We start from the raw sequence: 18596 nt of genomic DNA on the forward strand, positions 1-18596 counted from the left end.
GCATTGTCCGCCAAACGTAACAAGCAAACAGGGCAATAGAGGTGAAGGTGTTCCTTCGACACCCAGCTGGAAGAGGAAATGATTCTCAGAGTTAGTCCAGAGAGCAGCAGTGGGTCACAACATTCAGAGTGTTGGAAAAGAGACAGAGTTGCATGGCCACAACCTGCCCTGCCATCGGTCTTGCTTCTGTCTTGGAGCGCCACAGATGTCCCGCTGTTTGGCACAATAAAGGCTAAACGGGTACCACAAGCACGTGTTCAATACGCTTCCGGCTACATTGGTGAGAGCAGTGGTTAGAATGACCTTGGTTGGCCAAGTCACTATCTCCCTGCCTAAGCTACCTTGCAGGCTGGTTTCGAGGATAAACTGAGGAGGGGAGTACCATGTGTACTAGGAGATCCTTAAATGAGTGGGAATACATCACAAACCTTTATGTCAGACTCTCCTCCCTCGCAATCTGTATAGCTGCTGGAGACTGTTGCACAGCCACAACAGAATCAGTGAATCCTTTCTATGCCCCAGGATGGTCTTTGAGAAGATGTTTTGGAGTACCACCATAGCCCTCATTCTCATTTTCACGCATGCAATAGGCTGATAAGGATGCGTGATGGATTTGACAATATCTCTTTCTTCTCTTGTCCAGCGGGATAGGACTGTATTCTTTCCCCTTGCTTCTGTTAAGAATTGAGAAAGTGTGGTTGAGTAGCCAGTTCATGGTGGTGCTTTCTTCAGGAATAGATTGTGGTGAATAAATTATTTATGGGAGGTGGTGCAGTTGGCGTCAGTACGTAAGAAGTGTCTTGCTGGATCTGACCAAAGGTTAATCTTATCTAGCATTCTATTTCCAACATACCAGCCAGCTGCATTTGTAATCTGAGTACAATGGTGACTTTGTCACATGTGAACATTACCCAATCCATTCTGCTTTGACACTATACCATAGAGACAGACTCTAATGTGGAAACATGCACGTGAATGGGTTATTTCAGACCAGTTTCTCCAGGCTGTACTAGAATCGCCATTTAAATTTCCCCAGAGTGCTCTGGAACAATACTATGTTGGGGACCTTGTAGAAAACTGAAACAGCAGTTCTGAAATCCTAATATAGGAGGACTAGAATACATCAGTACAGGTGAGATCTGCTGATTTTCTGGGGCATCAACAGTTGCTGCAAGGTGCTGGATGCTGATATCTGGCATAGTTCCAGTGCACACTCTTAACTTCTCCCATATAAGTGAAGAGTTTCCTATGGAGAAAGGTAAAGTGCTCCACTTTGGGACACATTGAAGCAAGTACAAAAACCACTTTCTGTTCCAGTCATGGAGAGGGGTGTGGGCAGGATCCTGAATAAGGGGGTACAGTGTGCCCATGAACAGATCCACAGCACTCTCTAAGGGTCCTTGCAATGTGAAAGCCATCCAGCAGTGCAGTTATGCAGTTTTAGATTCTCGACTTAATGACTTCGTACACATAGATACCGTATTTTTTGCTCTATAAGACTCACTTCCCCCTCCTGAAAAGTAAGGGGAAATGTGTGTGCGTCTTATGGAGCGGATGCAGGCTGTGCAGCTATCCCAGAAGCCAGAACAGCAAGAGGGATTGCTGCTTTCACTGCGCAGCGATCCTTCTTGCTGTTCTGGCTTCTGAGATTCATAATATTTTTTTCTTGTTTTCCTCCTCCAAAAACTAGGTGCGTCTTATGGTCTGGTGCATCTTATAGAGCAAAAAATACGGTACCTCTTTACCCTAGCCTTTGGCATCTGAGATTTATATTATTAGGATCCATTCTATTCTTCTGATGGTTTTTTTTTAAACTGACTTTAATGTTGTATTTTTATACTGTTGTAACCCTTCACAGGGATCTTTTTGTGGTCAAGGACAGCAGGAAATCCAGTCAATAGTAACAGATGAAAATATGCATTACTTTGCCTAGTCCAAACTGTGTCAAGACATCCCTGTTGCATTTGGGGGACCCTCCTGCTCATTCAGCTGAGTGGGGCTCTGGATTTCTGCCCTGACAGCACCACTGAAGCCCTTCTCTGTGCACACAATCTGCCCATCATAATGACAGACATTTTGCTGCCATATAATAAAAACAGAACCAGAAAGCACTACCCAGATTAGCTCTGAAGAACTGCATTGTTAACAAAGCCTGAATAACAGCCTTTACCCAAAAAAAAAAAAAAAAAAAAAAAAGTGACCTTTATGTGGGCATGTATTGCTGGAGCATAAAAGAGAACTGTACAATGGCCATTTTCATTGTAGCAATACATTTATTTTAAATACGATCAAGCAAATATCTTAAGAAAAATGTCACAGGCTATAACTTGACAGTCAACACCATTTGGAGTAGGATTCCTAACAAGCTGAACTGCATTCCAGATTTACAATCCTGATGGCCATTACAAAGAAGGCAGTTGTTTCAGGTCCTGCTTGTAGTGGGCATTTTTCACTGGATTCTCTGGGCAGACGGGTTCTCCCACATTTCTCAGAAGGAGAGCAGTGACTGGGTTTTTAAATAAGTTGTTTCTCAACAGAAGTACAACATGCACAAACATATTGTTGCATGCCACTGCAATCTCAAAGTGGTGCGAGATTCCAGGGGTCCCTATCAGAAATGAGGCACAGCAAAGACTGTGGCGTATTTAGAATATGTGGTTTATTTAACCATATATAGAACCTGAGCCTATGATGGCGGGGTTCACAGAATTAACTCCCATAGTTGCAGCCTTGAATTCAAGCAGAAATCAGCCATAGCTCACTCTCCATCTTTTCAGCCTGCAGCTTTTCCCCTCTAGGTCACATCACAGCAAACTCTGCTCTCAAACTCAATCGCTGTTATTCTAATTATCAAAAAGCTGGAGGATGGGACCCACCCTTTCATTATCTGGCACAGAGCCCCCTTTCCTTTGCTCTCTTATTAGCTTTTCACCCAGGCGATCACCTCAATGAAAGAAGGTAGCCTGGCTTATATTTTAACCCTTGCTGAATCTAGGGATTAGAAGGCTTGATCAGATTTCAACACCCACTCATAACACTATGTTATGAAGAACTGAAAGGTGGATTGCAGTGGGATTTAGTTGTTTACTTTCAAAAGTTATGAAACCTTTACACACTGTTTATCTTAATGATGACATCTTACCCTCTTGCATTTATTAATGAATCATATAACTCTCCTTTTAAATTGCAGGGTTTTAAGCACACTTGATATGATCTGTATAAAACCATATTTTGGATACACTCCTTTAATGCAGATGCTGGAAAAGATATGAAGGGGCAAAACATTAAAATTATTGTAGCATCATAGCCGATGGAGGGACTGTAACCCCCCCTTAATCTCCTAATTCAGCCTTCTGCCAGAACAGAAAATATTTAAGATTGCAGTCCTAACTACTAAAAAGTACATACTATTGGAGGAAGTGACATGAGTATTTGTGATTGAGCTGTGTGACACACATGCCCTTGGCTTCAATAGTTTCTCAACATAAATACAAAACCCTATTGGGCAGAATGCTGATTTGTATTAACATAAAAGATGAAATAGACATTGGTAACAATGATCAAACATTAAACTAAATACTGAAGAATAGGCTCAACGGCTACTTTACTTCATTTATATGCACATTTATTTCCACTTTCAGCTGTCAACAGGAAGAATTGTGCTTTCTCTTGTTCCTAATCTTCCCTAGCCCCCTACCAAACCCAGAGGTAGTGTGGTGCTGTTCAGCCCAGCACTGACATCACTGTGATACTTCCACAGATCTCAACAATATGTTTAGATCTCTCTCTCTCTCTGTTGTAGATTTGATCTTGAGATTTGGGTCCAACTGGAACACAGAAAATGTGTAATGCACTATGTCTGGTTGCATTATCAATTTGCAGCCCTGCTTAAACTGTCCTGTTCCGTTTGCAGGTGATAGTTTTCAGAAACGTTGCAGTGATATGTTGCCTGTTGTATATATGTCACTTCCCCTTATCCTGCCATGGGCTCTGGTCAAACAGGTTTTGAAGCACTACAAAATGTACTAGACCTGTTTAGACTTTGAAAATCTCCAAGGAAGGTGCCCAAGTCTGGGGCTTCATTGCAGACTGATCCTATGCATTAAGTTCAATGAAAGTTGTCCCCAAGTAAGCAAGAGCCTCAGACAGCTTGTTTTTTGGCTAAATTAAGAAAATGTTCATGCAGTCCTATCCTGTGCATGGTTACTTGAAGGTAAATCTCACTGTGATCAGTGGGGTTTCTTCCCAGGGAAGTGGGCACAAATTACAGCTTCACTGTTTGAGAGAAATCTACCTCTAAGTTTATAAACTCATTGTTTATTTTCTCATTTGTGCAGAAATAGGGAACCCATTATCCCTCAAATGTTGTGGACTCCAACTCCCATCAACCTAAAGTAGCACAGTTAAACCATCAGGGATGATGGGAACTGTAGTCCAGCAACATGGAGGATCACAAGATCCCCACTCCTGCACTAGTGGATATGGGAACAACTATTCTCTCTTTTCTTGATACTGACAATTATTAGAAAGTTATCGACATGGTCCACTTTGTGCAACTTGGTCAGGCTTTATTCTGTTGCCGCTAAGGAAAAAATATTTTTGTCCACCTAGCTCTCATGGTTGCATGTGGAATAGCACCCTAGGTTGGTTTTATTTGTTCTTGCTTTAATGGCTGATCTGACTGGGGGGTGCCTGTGTTAAGGTATGGGGGGTTATTTCTTTCCTTATGTGTTTCCCCTTCATTGTGTTCTTTGTTCTGTGAAAACAGTAAAACTATTTTAAAAATAGAGACCTTCAAAAGGCAACTGGGTCCTTCTTCTGGACTTCTGATCACCAGCAGTGTTTTCCTAGTGAGGAAGGGAAATGCAACCACTGTGAATTTCACAGTTGTGTTGCAAGCATAAAGAATTATTAAGTTTGAACTTGCATCCAAATCAAGTAAGGTCATCTCACAATCCTATTGATGTGAGAATATCTCATCTCGAAAAGTAACAAACATACATATGTGTGCAATAACAGCACTCCTACATGTTTCTTAAGAAGTAAACCCTACTGTCTTCAATGAGGCTAAACCCCTAGTGTGTTTAGCAATGCAAGCAAAGTTAATTAAATTGTACAACACAGTACTTGAATAGGCACTCCATGTGCTTTATTTAGAACACCAGCTTTTTTCTTTATATACAGTGGTACCTCAGGTTACATACGCTTCAGGTTACAGACGCTTCAGGTTACAGACTCCGCTAACCCAGAAATAGTACCTCGGGTTAAGAACTTTGCTTCAGGATGAGAACAGAAATTGTGCTCTGGCGGCGCAGCGGCAGCAGGAGGCCCCATTAGCTAAAGTGGTGCTTCAGGTTAAGAACAGTTTGAGGTTAAGCACCGACCTCCGGAACGAATTAAGTACTTAACCTGAGGTACCACTGTATATTATTAAATTTTTCTATTTTACATTTTAGCGTATTCATTTAAACAACCTTCAGTCAATTATTTCCCTTCTTCTCTTTCCATGGTTCAATTTACACACCATAAATCCCTGCATATTTTACATAAACTAAACCATTCAGTATTCCATTATTACATCCATCAAAGCTTATCTACACGGTTGAATTTATCTGAATGCTGCCAGCATTTTTAAATGTACATAATTTTCACCCATATATTCAATAAACATTTTCCAATCTTCTTTAAACGTGTGTTCTTCTTGTTCTCTTATTCTATACGTTAAATCTGCAAGCTGCACATAGTCCTTCAGTTTAAGTTGCCATTCTTCTTTAGTTGGGACCTCGCTCGTTTTCCATTTTTGGGCTAATAAAACACGGGCTGTGGTAGTGGCATACATAAATAATCTTTTTTGACACCTGGGAATTTCCATCTGAATTTGGCTTTTTGGGAAAGGTACTTTTAAACATTTTTTACAATTCATTATAAATTATTTCCCAGGACTCTTTTACCCTTTTACAAGTCCACCACATATGATAAAACATACCCTCAGTCTCATTTTATCTCCAGCATGAGCTTTCGTGTGCAAGCACACTTCTTCAGATAAGGTATCTGAAGAAGTGTGCTTGCACACGAAAGCTCATACCAAGAACTAACTTAGTTGGTCTTAAAGGTGCTACTGGAAGGATTTTTTTATTTTGACTATGGCAGACCAACACGGCTACCTATCTGTAACTTTATCTCCAGCACTTATCCGACTCAGACTTACACATTTTAGCAAGTCTACCTGGAGTTAGATACTATCTGTAAATCATTTTCAGATAAGTTCGCCTTCAAAGAATAATATGCTGTGAACTTCAAATCACTCTTCCAAAGTTTTCCCAGAGATTTAAATCTATATTATGTTCTATATCTACTTTTTCATTGTGTTTAGCATTGCAAGCAAAGTTAATTAAATTGCACAATACTTGAATAGGCAGTCACTCCATGTGCTGTATTTAGAACACCGGCTTTTTCCAGCTGTAGTTATGCCAATAGAACTGAATAAATGAACTGCCATGAGAAAATGATCACAGATAGTAAAGGGTATTTCTGCAATAACACTCCTTCCTTCTGGTATGGCATTTTGACTTCATGGTGTAGATCAGCCTTCCCCAATGAAGTGCCTTCCAGTGTTTGGGACCACAATTCTTACCATACTTCACTAATGGCCATACTGACTGGGGCTGATGGGAACTGTAGTCCAAAACATTGGGGAGGCACCAGGTTGGGGGAAGATAGTATACATTCACATTAGAAGTGCTTTCTATACTTTAACAAGTGTTCAGTGCCAGGTTTGGGGAGGCCCTTAGACAACATGCTCTCAGTCTAAACCAGCATCAGCACCTGGCACCTTGGGGAAGCTGTCAAGATATCAGTGCCTTGTCAGGGTCCCCTGCTGATGCCTATCCTGTCCTGTCCTGCCCTCCCCTTCCTTTTTCTGGTTCTAGCCACCCTTTCAACTTTCCACAATGCCCCCAATCTTGGCAGCCTATCTAGTTCGGCATCCTTTTCACAGTGACCAACCAGATGTTTCTGGGATGCCTGCAAGAAGGAACTGAGCACAACAGCTTACACGGGTCAGCAAATGTTTTCAGCAGGGGGCTGGTCCACTGTCCCTTACACCTTGTGGGGGGCCAGACTATATTTGGGGGGGGGGAAGGAAATGAACAAATTCCTATGCCCCACAAATAACCCAGAGATGTATTTTAAATAAAAGCACACATGCTACTCATGTAAAAACAACAGGCAGGCCCCACAAATAACCCAGAGATGCATTTTCAATAAAAGGACACATTCTACTCATACATACCATCTTCGAGGGAGAACAAGATGAGTGGAGATTGCTACTCATTCTCATACGTCTCTCTCTCTCTCTCTCTCTCTCTCTCTCTCTGCTTGTTCCCGCACAGAAGGGAAGCAGTCACACAGAGAGGATGAAGGAAACTTCAGGGACTGACTATGCCCCCCATCCCGGGAGTGGGCTAAAGTTTGTAACCAAAAATACAACACTCTGAAAGAGCTGGTGCAGTGTGTTGCTCGAAGTGAGAAAGTAAGCCCTTGGTTCAAATTTTGCCTGTCATTAATTCCAGAGGTGGCCTTAAGCAGCCTTCTTTCTTTCAGCCTCTGCCGCCTCTGGTCTCTGAGCTGCTCCCTTACGCCTCTTAGAAAATAAGAACCCTCCTGGATCAGACCAAATCTAGTCCCACATTCTCCTATCACATTGACCAACCTGATGTCGGAAGCCTATGAGGGCACAAGTGCAACAGCACAAGATGTAATAATTTCTAAAAGAATGTTAAAATACTATATTATAAATTGTAAACATTTAGGATTGTTAAACTGGTGCTCCTATAGTATACAACCAGTGGGCTTTGGACTGCCTTGTACTAGTCCCCAAGGCAAAGAAAATATAGATATTTAATATTTCAGACTTTATTTTGTAATATATAGATTCTACCCAAAGTGACAGTAAAAATAGATGGTTTCGGTTTGTATGTTCCAACATTTAATCAGCAGCTAAGAAAAACACTTTTACTAGCTATGATGTTTTCTAACTTGTTTTCCAAGTCTTGGAAATTTGGTTGTGAACCATTAATCTAATAGGGAACATTCTGGTGTTAAAAGCATGGAATCCTGAGTTCAAATTCCAGCTTCAACAGATGGTTTTGACTATTCTTGTCTTCTTTAGACTCAATTTCCCACCTGAAAAACAGTCTACTTATTTACAAGTATCCATAATCCATTTTTGTGGAAACATCTAAAGGAACGCAGTAAAATCAGCCTTTTTAAAAAAAGTGTGTTGGAAATAATGTTGACTAGAACAACCAGTGGTTATATCTAGGTCAGCATGTAGCATCCTCACTCTCTGTGTCAGAATTATCTATATAGGATCAAAAATGCAACCTCTAATTGAGAGACATGATCAACAGGAGGTGACTCACTTTATAATTGCTATGTATGTTCATGTATACTTCCAATGAAGTATTTAGTCACTGTCACTAAACATGATATAAATTGATAGGCTGTTGGTTTTTCATGCAAAGCTTGATCACGTATGTGACTTTGCTTTTGAATAACAAGCCCATTACTGAGAGTGATTTCAAATAAGTGATCTAGATCATTCTATACCATCTTTGCTCTTAATACAACCTGAAAAGATGTGTGTCTATAAACATAGGGTTTATAACCCTATAAATATAGGGTTTGTTGTCTTGACCCCATGGCCCTGGGTGAACAACCAGCAACCATTTGGATTAGGGTTGCCTCTGCTCAGATTTTATCTCTGAAATTATTAGTGTATTTGTCCACATGAACTTCAGTTAAACTTTCCTCCAGCATTAAGGAAGCATTTAGGTCAGGGGGAGGCAAACTTAAGGCCCAATCACCTTCTAAATCCGGCCAGCAGACAGTCCGGGAATCAGCGTGGTTTTACATGAGTAGAATGTGTCCTTTTATTTAAAATGCATCTCTGGGTTATTTGTGGGACATAGGAATTTTTTCATTCCCCCCCCCCAAAAAAATATAGACCGGCCCCACACAAGGCCTGAGGGACAGTGGACCAGCCCCCGCTGAAAAAGTTTGCTGACCCCTGATTTAGGTAGAGAGATTTCTGGAGACAGACAAATGCAATAGGAGCAGGAGGATAGTAGTACAGTGGTACCTCTGGTTGCGTATCCTTCGGGTTACGCACGCTGCAAACCCAGAAGTATTTTTCCAGGTTTCGCTCTGCGCGCATGCGCAGAAGCGCTCGGCTGTGCCACGCACATGCACAGAACAAGCACCTCCAGTTATGAATTCCTCGGGATCCAACCGGAACTCTGGAATGGATCCAGTGCGCAGCCAGAGGTACCACTGTAAATTATTTTGTAGGAATAGAATGCTTAGTGACATTTTATCATCTCATGCGAAAACTGGAAAAAAATTATAACTCTAATGACCATTAGGAATGAATGACCCATTTGCCAACACCACATTTAATAGTTAAAATAACACTAGATACCATTCTGGCTGCAATAACTTGTCCAATGGCATTGGACATGAACATACAAAACATTAAAACTAGATTAATCACTTGAATAAAGAAATATTACAGTGTAATCCTATACACATCTACTCAGAAGTAAGCCCACTGAGTTCAAAGGGAATTACTCCAAGGAAACTAGGTATAGGACTGCAGCCTTGTCGCTTCAGTAGGACTTACTTCCAGGTAGGCATGGCTAGGTTTGTGCTGTGAGTTAAGCAACTAATTATCGTATTTTTCCATGTACTGTATAAGACTAGGTTTTTTTCCTAAAAAATAATTTCAAAAATTAGGGGGCGCCTTATACTCTGGGCCATCTCCTCCCATTTTCTTAAATCTGAGTCTCCAAAAATAGGAGGTGTCTTATACATGGGGGCATCTTATAGACGGAAAAATACGGTATATGAGCTTCAATCATTTAATCAATTTTTGTAATTTTATATATACACAAAAACTGGCCCGAAGAAAAAACTATTTATGGAAGAAACTGAGAAAGGGGAAAAATTCAACCTCCCCCAAGTTTCACAGAGATATTTTATAAATACGGCATTAGGTTAAGTTCTGGTTAACTACAATAACATATTTGGGGGATCATGTATACAAGTTATTTCTTTTGTTCTGTTCTCTTCTCTACTAATTTTTTTATTCTTCTTTTTGTGTGTGTCTTCTCTTACTCTGTGCCCTTGTGACGATGCACTTTAAATTTTTTCTATAAAGAATATAAAATAAGTTTCACAAATATATGCATCAGAACTGAAAACATACATACAGATAAGCAAGCAAAGCCCTGACCTAAAAATGTAGTGCTAAGCTCAAGTATAAAAGGCAAGCGTTTAAGCATAGTAGACACCATCCTAAAACAAAACCCTGCACCTTTATAGTTAAAAAACACACAAATAAATAAATAAATCCTTTATACCCCGCCCACCTGGCTGAGTCTCCCCAGCCACTCTCAACACTCTTTTACTAGGCAGCTAGGCTGCAATCTTATTACATACTCACCGGGCGTAAATCCCATTGTGGGCCTTACTCGTGAGTAAGCATGCATACGGTCGGGCTGAAATGACACACAGCTCAAGGAAAGCTCTCACCCTGTCATGTAAAGTAAAGCCCCACTGTGGGCCTCACTCCCACAGCGAGAAGCGCCTATACGAATGCAGGCAAAGGCATAACACACCTAGATAGATGGACATATAAATAGATAAATAAAGAAAAGCCTAAGAAGAAAGCGCGGAGGAGTTTCACCAGCCCTCCCCCTGATGAACTCCAGCTGGGCTCCAAACTAGCCTTACAGGCCCGGCGTTGCTGGGCAACGGCGGAGAAGATGGGAGGGGGGAGTTCCGAGCGCGGAGGGTGACGCCGCTTTTAAACCAACGCTTTTAAGCGCAGCGTGTCTCCCGTCGGCTTCCGTCCCAGATGCTCCCTCCTCCTCCCCCGCCCCTCCCCTCCGTCGCCTCCATCTCAAGCCGTCGCTAGTGGCGTAGCCGGGTCTTGTTCGGGAGCCGCGTCAGCCGCCGCGGAGTCGCCTAGCTGCTCGCCGCGCCGGGTGGTGAGCGGGAAGCCGGTCCGTGAGGGGAGGGGAAGGGAGAAAGAGAGAGAGAGCCATGGGGGAAGAAGCGTCCCGCCGTCGCCGCCGCTGAGAGAGGCGCCCGGGCCCGCTCTGCTCTGGCTGCTGGAGCCATGGACAAAGCCGTCGGCGGCCAGGTAGGGAGGAGTCCGGCGAAGGAGCCCGCCGTGAAGCGACCGACCCCCGGCTGAGGGGTTGCTAGGCAACGGGGTGGGGAGGGGTGGCCCGCAAACCAAACCCCCCCCCCATCCTGGGAGGAAGTCCCTTGAGGCAGCTGTGCCTAGGGGTTAGTGGCTGAGGTGTGCCTAAGTAAAGAGGAAGGGGCGGCGGCTGAAATGGTGAGGGGCTTAAATAACGCCCCGGCCTAATCCTGGGAGGAAGTCCCTTGAGGCAGCTGTGCCTAGGGGTTAGTGGCTGAGGGGTGCCTAAGTAAAGAGGAGGGGCGACGGCGGCTGAAAGGGTGAGGGGCTTAAATAACGCCCCGGCCTTCTAAATCTCAGGCGTCCCTTCTGCGCCTCCTCTGCTTTTGTTTTGGTTTCTCAACCTGGGCTTTTAACTTCGGGGGCGTTAAATGAGTTGTAGCACTTGCTTATGGGGAGTCGCCCAAAGAACTCGTCTGCTGTGGAGGCGGCGTACAAATGCCACCGACACGTAAACAAACCGAGAGAGGGTGCTTCGTGTCGCGGTAGTAGTAATAATAATAATCGGGGGCGGGAGTTATGGGGCTTGACCCTGGCGCGGGTGGGATCGGGCCCGAGGGGAATTAGGCGAGGTTGCCAGGGCAGTGAGGGATTTAAAGGGATTTGTTGAAGCTGTGGGAGAAGGAGCTTGTTTATACAACGCTCTCACTCTTGACATCCGTAGGGTGTTCTTTATAAGTTTTAATAAGCAAAGGATATATGTAGATTGTTTCCTCTCTCTCCCCCCCCCCCACCCCGCAATCTAAATTCTGCAGCAAGGAATCTAAATTCTGGAGTAAGAAAGCAAAGGCAAAGCTAGCAGGCGTTGAACATGGGCCACTGGTGTTATGGGTGTGGGGGGTGTTGAAAATTAAATCGCCAGCTATTGCTATCTGAATGGTGCTGGTTTCCGTAGCAGTAATACATTAAAATATGCTTCTGTATGGTATTGCGGTTAGTGTCAAACTGAGACTTAAGAGTTCAAAACCCCACTCAGCCATGAAACTCCCTTTATGACCTTGGGGCCACTGCCTCTCTCAGGCTAGCTTACCTCACTGGGAATTTGTGAGGACAAAATTAGCTCCATGGATAGAAATTTCAGGGCTTCAAGACACTTTTGCTATGCATTGTTTCAGTAACTCCTAAAACATTTCTGCATGACACTCCAGTATTTTTCTTATTGCAAAGTACTGGGAAGGCTGGCCAAGGATGGAAGAATATAGTGGCTTGTCTAATGCCACCTAGTGAATTTTGAACTGGGAACTTATTTTCTGTGCTTTATTGGTGGGAAGGCAAGGATGATAATGCTGACAAATTATCAAATTTCCAGTCTTGGCAGGAAAGACCTGGATTAGCAAATATAGTAGAACTTGGCTATAGTCTTGCAATGCGAAAAGGAATGAGGTCAGAAGGAGGAATGGGACAGAAAGTGCATCTCTCCCCAGTTGTTTTTTGAGGCTAAAATCATTGTCAGGGACTGACTTGAGGGTTGGATATCCTTCACCTCCTCTTCAAAGTAGACTTAATTTTCCAATAAAGCTGGACTGCTATCAGCAACGGGCATTCCATTCCTTCACTTCACGTTCCAGTTTGAGGCAAGTGGGGAAATCGGATGGCTTTTAGAGGGAGAGAGATTTGTCCCTGAGAATTTCAGGTATTACTGTACTTCTTAGAGGGCAAACTATATGTAACTCACATTTAAATGTAAATGAAGCACCAACACGCTTGATTAAAAGCGAAAGGCTTTGATTTTGTGTTGAGGGAGTGTCTACTTAAACCTTTCCTTACCAGCTGATTCTTATATCAATATTGTGCTTCTCTCCTCCAGCCCCATCCCTCCCCCTCCTCAGGGTTCCAAAGTATCAACATATGTCTGGAATTCTTTGCAGGGAGAACAGCTGGTAGAGTGGAAAAACAGTTGGAACGAGAAGAGTTAAACATCCCTTGCTTAAAATTGCTGCCTCTTAAAGTTGCTTGATTTAAAACACCATCACCACCATTGGGGCTTCATTGCACACACTTATTTGTTTTGTTTGTAATGTTTAATTTGACCCATTGGCAGAGGTTAAACACATTGTGGATGCATTCAGACAGCTTTTAAAATTAAGATATTAAAAAAACATTTTGCCTTTGTAAGAACAACCTAGTTGCATTTTTAAGCTAGTAATCTGTACACAACCATAGTTTCCCATTTCACCTGAACTAGGAAAATGAACTAGAAACCATGGTTAGAGATTTCCTAGTTTATCAGCCATGCAATGAAGAGGCTTTCTAAGTGGGCATGCTTTGTACATATTGCAGCATATTTAGCCAAGATAAGCTGAAGCAGGTCACTGACTCTTGCAAGACAAGAGTTTAAACTTCTGTCCACAGAAGGTATCCTCTTTATATATTTGTCTGACTAATATCAATCTCTTCAGTTTATTACCACTATCATTATTTTAATTACCTGCACTTCACCCTAAGGTCACAGGACAAGTTATAAAAAACAACACAGTGCTAAAAACAGTTTAAAACATAATCACAAAAATAAGGTGTACCAAAAACCATGTACCAAAAACCAGGATAAAGTGGTGTGTCTTCAGCATTCACCAAAATTGTGTAATGAAGATGCCGGATGAATCTCTGTGGGGAAGAAGTTCCAAAACCTAGGGCCTACTATAGAGAAAGCCCTCTCTTAAACCACCTCCCCTGAGCTCCTGTGGAACAATCAAGAGGGCCCCTCTGCTGATCTTAAAACTGGTGAAGGTCTGTAGGAAAGATACAGTATTTCAGGTATTGGGGGGTGGGGGCTGAGTCAATTAGGGCTTTAAACACTTGTAATTGGCTTCAGAAACAAACTGGAAACTAGTGCAGCTGTTTTAAAATGGGTTCAGTGAGATCTAAGTCCAGAACCCCAGCTAGGAATTTGGCTGCTGCATTTTGGACCAGCTGAAGTTTGAGTCTTCAAGGGCAGCCCCACATAAAGCACATTGCAATTATCCAATCTGATCTGGGATAGCTCAGTTGGTACAGCATGATATTCTTATTCTCAATGTCATGGGTTTGAGCCCCACGCTGGGCAAAAAGATTCCTGCATTGTAGGGGGTTGAACTAGATGATTCTTGGGGTCCCTTCCAACTCTACAATGCAGGACCCATATGCAATACAGCCAGGCTAGTTGTCAGACCACAGATCTATGACCTAATATTAGGCAGCATAAGTTCCTAAATGTGAATTTCTACCCAAAACAACAAAGTTGGTTTGGTCTGATCATTGCTGCTGTTAAAGATATGGCTGTTTGGGGTTACATATCTTTTGTTTTTAACAGGTCTTTTGTGTTGCCTGTAGTTTCCATGAATATTTTTTAAAATTGTTTCTGAAGGGAGAATGGTTACTGAACCACAGACATCACTCTTGTTGAGCAATCTGTTGTGGATTAATTAGTAGGAATTGTAATTAGCCTTCAGGTGATTTCATGAAATGGTTACTTCCTTGTTGCATTCTTCCAATACAGTGGTACCTCGGGTTAAGTACTTAATTCATTCCGGAGGTCTGTACTTAACCTGAAACTGTTCTTAACCTGAAGCACCACTTTAGCTAATGGGGCCTTCCGCTGCTGCCACTGTGCCGCCGGAGCACGATTTCTGTTCTCATCCTGAAGCAAAGTTCTTAACCTGAAGCACTATTTCTGGGTTAGAGGAGTCTGTAACCTGAAGTGTATGTAAGCCGAGGTACCACTGTATCTTCCTGTGTCTTCAGTTCTTTGCAGTCAGCCATTATCTGGATTTTAGTAACTAGGCATGGATAGCTGTGGAAGAGGAAGAAGCTCCAGACGACTTCAAGATAAAATAATAATGATTATTAGGTTCAAGGATAAGGTCTCATTCACAGGAGTGGTAGAGCCACTTGCTTGCAAAAGGCCTCAGCTTCACTCCCCAGTATTTCTAGACAAGACATGGAAAGGCTTCTCTAAAACCCCTATATTGTCGGCATAGACAGTAGTAAGCTAGATAGACCAGTGGTCTGACTTGGTTAAGGACAGTTTTTCTGTGTTCCTTTAACATTTGCCTGACATTTTTCTTAAGGGGATGAGAAGGTGTGGGTGGGCATTGTGGGTTTTAGTCCTCTTAAAGTCATATGCTGCATAGTATTGTGCCAGGCAGCAGGCACATGCCTTCACAAGATATCGGTGTTAGAAACTCAGATATATAAGCTAGGTGCCAAATGGCTCCTTAAACCAGGTTTACAGTTGCCAAATAACAAAATTAGGAAACAGATTGCAAGAAGTAGCGTGGTATCCTACCTTGTATCATGCATCACTTCAAAACGACTTGTTCTGTGCTTGAACCATTGGCACAATATGTTCCTTATGCTGCCACGTTGATTTAAAGGCATCACATTAAGACAAGTTATGACTTAGCATGAATGCAGGGTCTCTAAGAGAGTAGATTGGGGCCATTTTGCTCCTCCCTAGTCACTCTGCTACTGCACTGATGTGTGAACTAGGCCAGTGTCTAATCTTAGTAGCTCCTTTTCTTGGGAAGTATCTGTTCTAATGTAGAGTAAGCCTTGGCCTTTATGAAGTCATCGAGGTACAAATCAAGGTTGGATAAGATAGGCTCTTACAGTTTTATAATGCAGTTGTTTCTAGTAGTTAGTTTTAAACTCTTTAAAATGGACTTGGATTGTGATAGGGAAGGAGGAGTTGCATTTTGTTAATCCAAATGTAATCCAGATAGATTCAGTTACTAAACATTATAGTTGTATCATTAAAAATAAAACATACGATTTATAAATATATATTTTTTATAAATACAGTAATGAAATTAAAAGTAATGAAATTAAAATACAGTAATGAAATTAAAAGTCTTCCAGTACTGGATCCTTGCTACCTGGTAGGATTCATGCCCAAGTAATTGTAGGATTGAAACCTTACAATCCAAACATATGCATTTTTATACAGATGCAAATCCCTGTGGTCAGTAGGAATTGTTCCTGTTAATTGTACATAGGATTGCATCCTATCCTAATGATGATTGGCCTTGTTTAGAAGCTAAGTAATAGATTACTTTATATGAGCTGCTCTTCATGTATTACTTGTACCCTCATGTAGTTTATAGGGAGACCTCTTGGAAGTTGTATTAATTAAGCACAGTCAGTACAGCATGAGACTCTTAATTTCATGGTCATGGGTTCAAGCCCCATGTTGGGAAAAATGATTCCTGCATTGCAGGGGGTTGGACTAGATGACCCTTGTGGCTCCTTCCAACTCTGCAATTCTATAAACACAGTGTAGGAGTAAGGAATTAAATATGAAAGTTATGAGTAGGTGTTCACGTGAACAGGTTGTTCAGTACTTAATGAAAATACTTAGCATTTATAAAATGATAGTGCTACTGCCCACTCATGTTACCTTGTTTTATAGCTTATCTGTTTGAATAAAGCTAAGACACAAACAATAGAAGCTCTAAGATTGCACATGACATGTCATATTATATGACATGTCATGTGCAATCTTAGAGCTTCCATTGTTTGTGTCTCCACCTATCAAAGATGTCATACTGGCAGTATTGAGTTTGTAAAAGCATTTCACCCAATGTGTTCATTGAATATTGATTTGTAGATACAGTATTCCCAACTAAGGGTTGCATGCCTTAGTATACCCATTTCCTGATCGGAATTTGCTTTGTCTTGTGTATCTTCCAAAAAAAACCCCAGCCATTCATTAGTCTAACATGCAAGCAAATGAAACAGTTTGTATGATCCTTTTTAAAACAGATAAATGATGCATGTTAATCTGAATCTGTAAGATGTTCTGTTTGGCAGTTGAGCTGGAACAGATGATAAAAAGTGGTGTGAGTTTTCCAGACAAAATGTAATAGGAACATTTGTGCTGCTTTAAATGGAGATCTGATTTAGCATGTATATTTGACTTGCATTTAGTAAACAATATCTGATCCCCTCCCAGTAACCAAAAGTAGTTTGACTGAAACATGATAAGAGAAAAATGTGAAAACAATCGAGTTGTTCTAAATGTCATATTCAAAGCATTACTTAGAAATTTATATTTAGAAATACTCCAATGAAAATGTTAAGACATAGCTCAATAGCATACATTCCCCTTAAGCTACTTAGATTTTAATAACACATTACTATTCATTTACTCAGAAGTAAGCCACATTGAGTTCCAGAGTACTAACTCCGTAGTAAGTCTGTTTAAGATTCCAGCCTAAGGGAGAAAAAGGAAGATGCTGAAAATTAACATATACTAATTTTAGCATGCCTGGACTGCTGCTTGCATAAGTGTTTGCATTCTAGTGAGAGTCTCCTGAAAAATAAAAGTTTGCTTTTAAACATTACTACTACTATATTGGTTCCATTTGCCTAATGTAACTTGTATTACATTAATGCACAGAGCAGTCCTAAAAGTGGAGAAATTACTACCCCATCATTGATTAAAAAGTAAGATTTTTTCAGACAGAACTTTGCATAAAATGCTCCTGCTATCTTCTAGTCAACCAGCATATTTCCCATTCCTTAAGATTGCATTGAATAATCTAACTATAGCCACATCTGTTTTTGTGTTTACAAAGCAACTCTTAAAATTGGCAAAGTGTAAGTTCTTAATATGCTTGTTACTGCATATTCTCAATTTTAAAACTGACCAAATGTTTTTTTTCAAATTGCCGAAAGATAAAAGGTCACTATTATAGCTAGGATGCTTCTTTTTCCAGCTGTTAGCCAGTATAAAACCCAACATTATTTTGAATTTGAAACATAATATGTAAGCATCTGCCTTGTGTTAATTACACAAAGTGCCTTCAGCCGACAGCACTATTCTGCTTAGAAGGACAGCATGGGTTCTGTTTTAATGGGTAATATTGAACGTCTGTTACAGGTTTTTTGTATATTGTAGTCTAAAGATTAAACACAGTGCTGTAACTATAAGACAAAGTTTACCAGTCTGTTCCTGCTAGTGTCATCTTCTGTCGCTGCAGCTGCTAAATAATACAGTAGCCTTTATATTGAAAACAAAGGTGGCTTTATGTTAAATATCTTGGAAGAAATGTAATGGTCAGTGGGAAACATATATAATGAGCTACTGCATATATTCTGTAAAATTAAACTGAAAGCCGGGTAAGTCTTAAAATCCTGTGCTTTGAAAGAAAATCGCTAACACAAACAATAGAATATGTAAGTACTGATGGTTGTATTTATATAGTGTCACCAGTGTGCATGTTCCTTTAGAGCAAAAAGAGGTTCCTGTGTAATCCATACTCCTATCAGTGGAAACAATAGACAGATTGTTATTTGCAAATGGCTTAAATGTAGAGGCTCTGAAATCAAAAGCCAAACTTAATTCAAA

The 18596-nt window shown here is 41.3% G+C and overlaps 1 protein-coding gene and 1 long non-coding RNA gene across 2 annotated transcripts in view; one reads left to right on the forward strand and one right to left on the reverse strand.

Annotated features, from left to right (window-relative positions):
* LOC308462732 overlaps window positions 1-10857 on the reverse strand; it is a 20710-nt gene extending 9853 nt beyond the window's left edge. The window contains exons 1-2 of the long non-coding RNA XR_013979278.1: window positions 10505-10857; window positions 429-674 (exon numbers count right to left, since the gene is read on the reverse strand). This is a non-coding gene — a long non-coding RNA (uncharacterized lncRNA). The remainder of the gene's footprint in view (window positions 1-428; window positions 675-10504) is intronic.
* Window positions 10858-11047: 190 nt separating this feature from the next.
* The window catches only part of SECISBP2L (SECIS binding protein 2 like), a 34774-nt gene continuing 27225 nt past the window's right edge, over window positions 11048-18596 (forward strand). Inside the window, exon 1 of the mRNA XM_080980327.1 lies at window positions 11048-11206. Coding sequence (XP_080836453.1) covers window positions 11183-11206 — 24 coding nt within the window. The 5' untranslated portion in view covers window positions 11048-11182. The remainder of the gene's footprint in view (window positions 11207-18596) is intronic.

The sequence above is a fragment of the Podarcis pityusensis genome, assembly GCF_964106645.2.
Source record: "Podarcis pityusensis genome assembly, chromosome: 14".
Classification (NCBI taxonomy): domain Eukaryota; kingdom Metazoa; phylum Chordata; class Lepidosauria; order Squamata; family Lacertidae; genus Podarcis; species Podarcis pityusensis.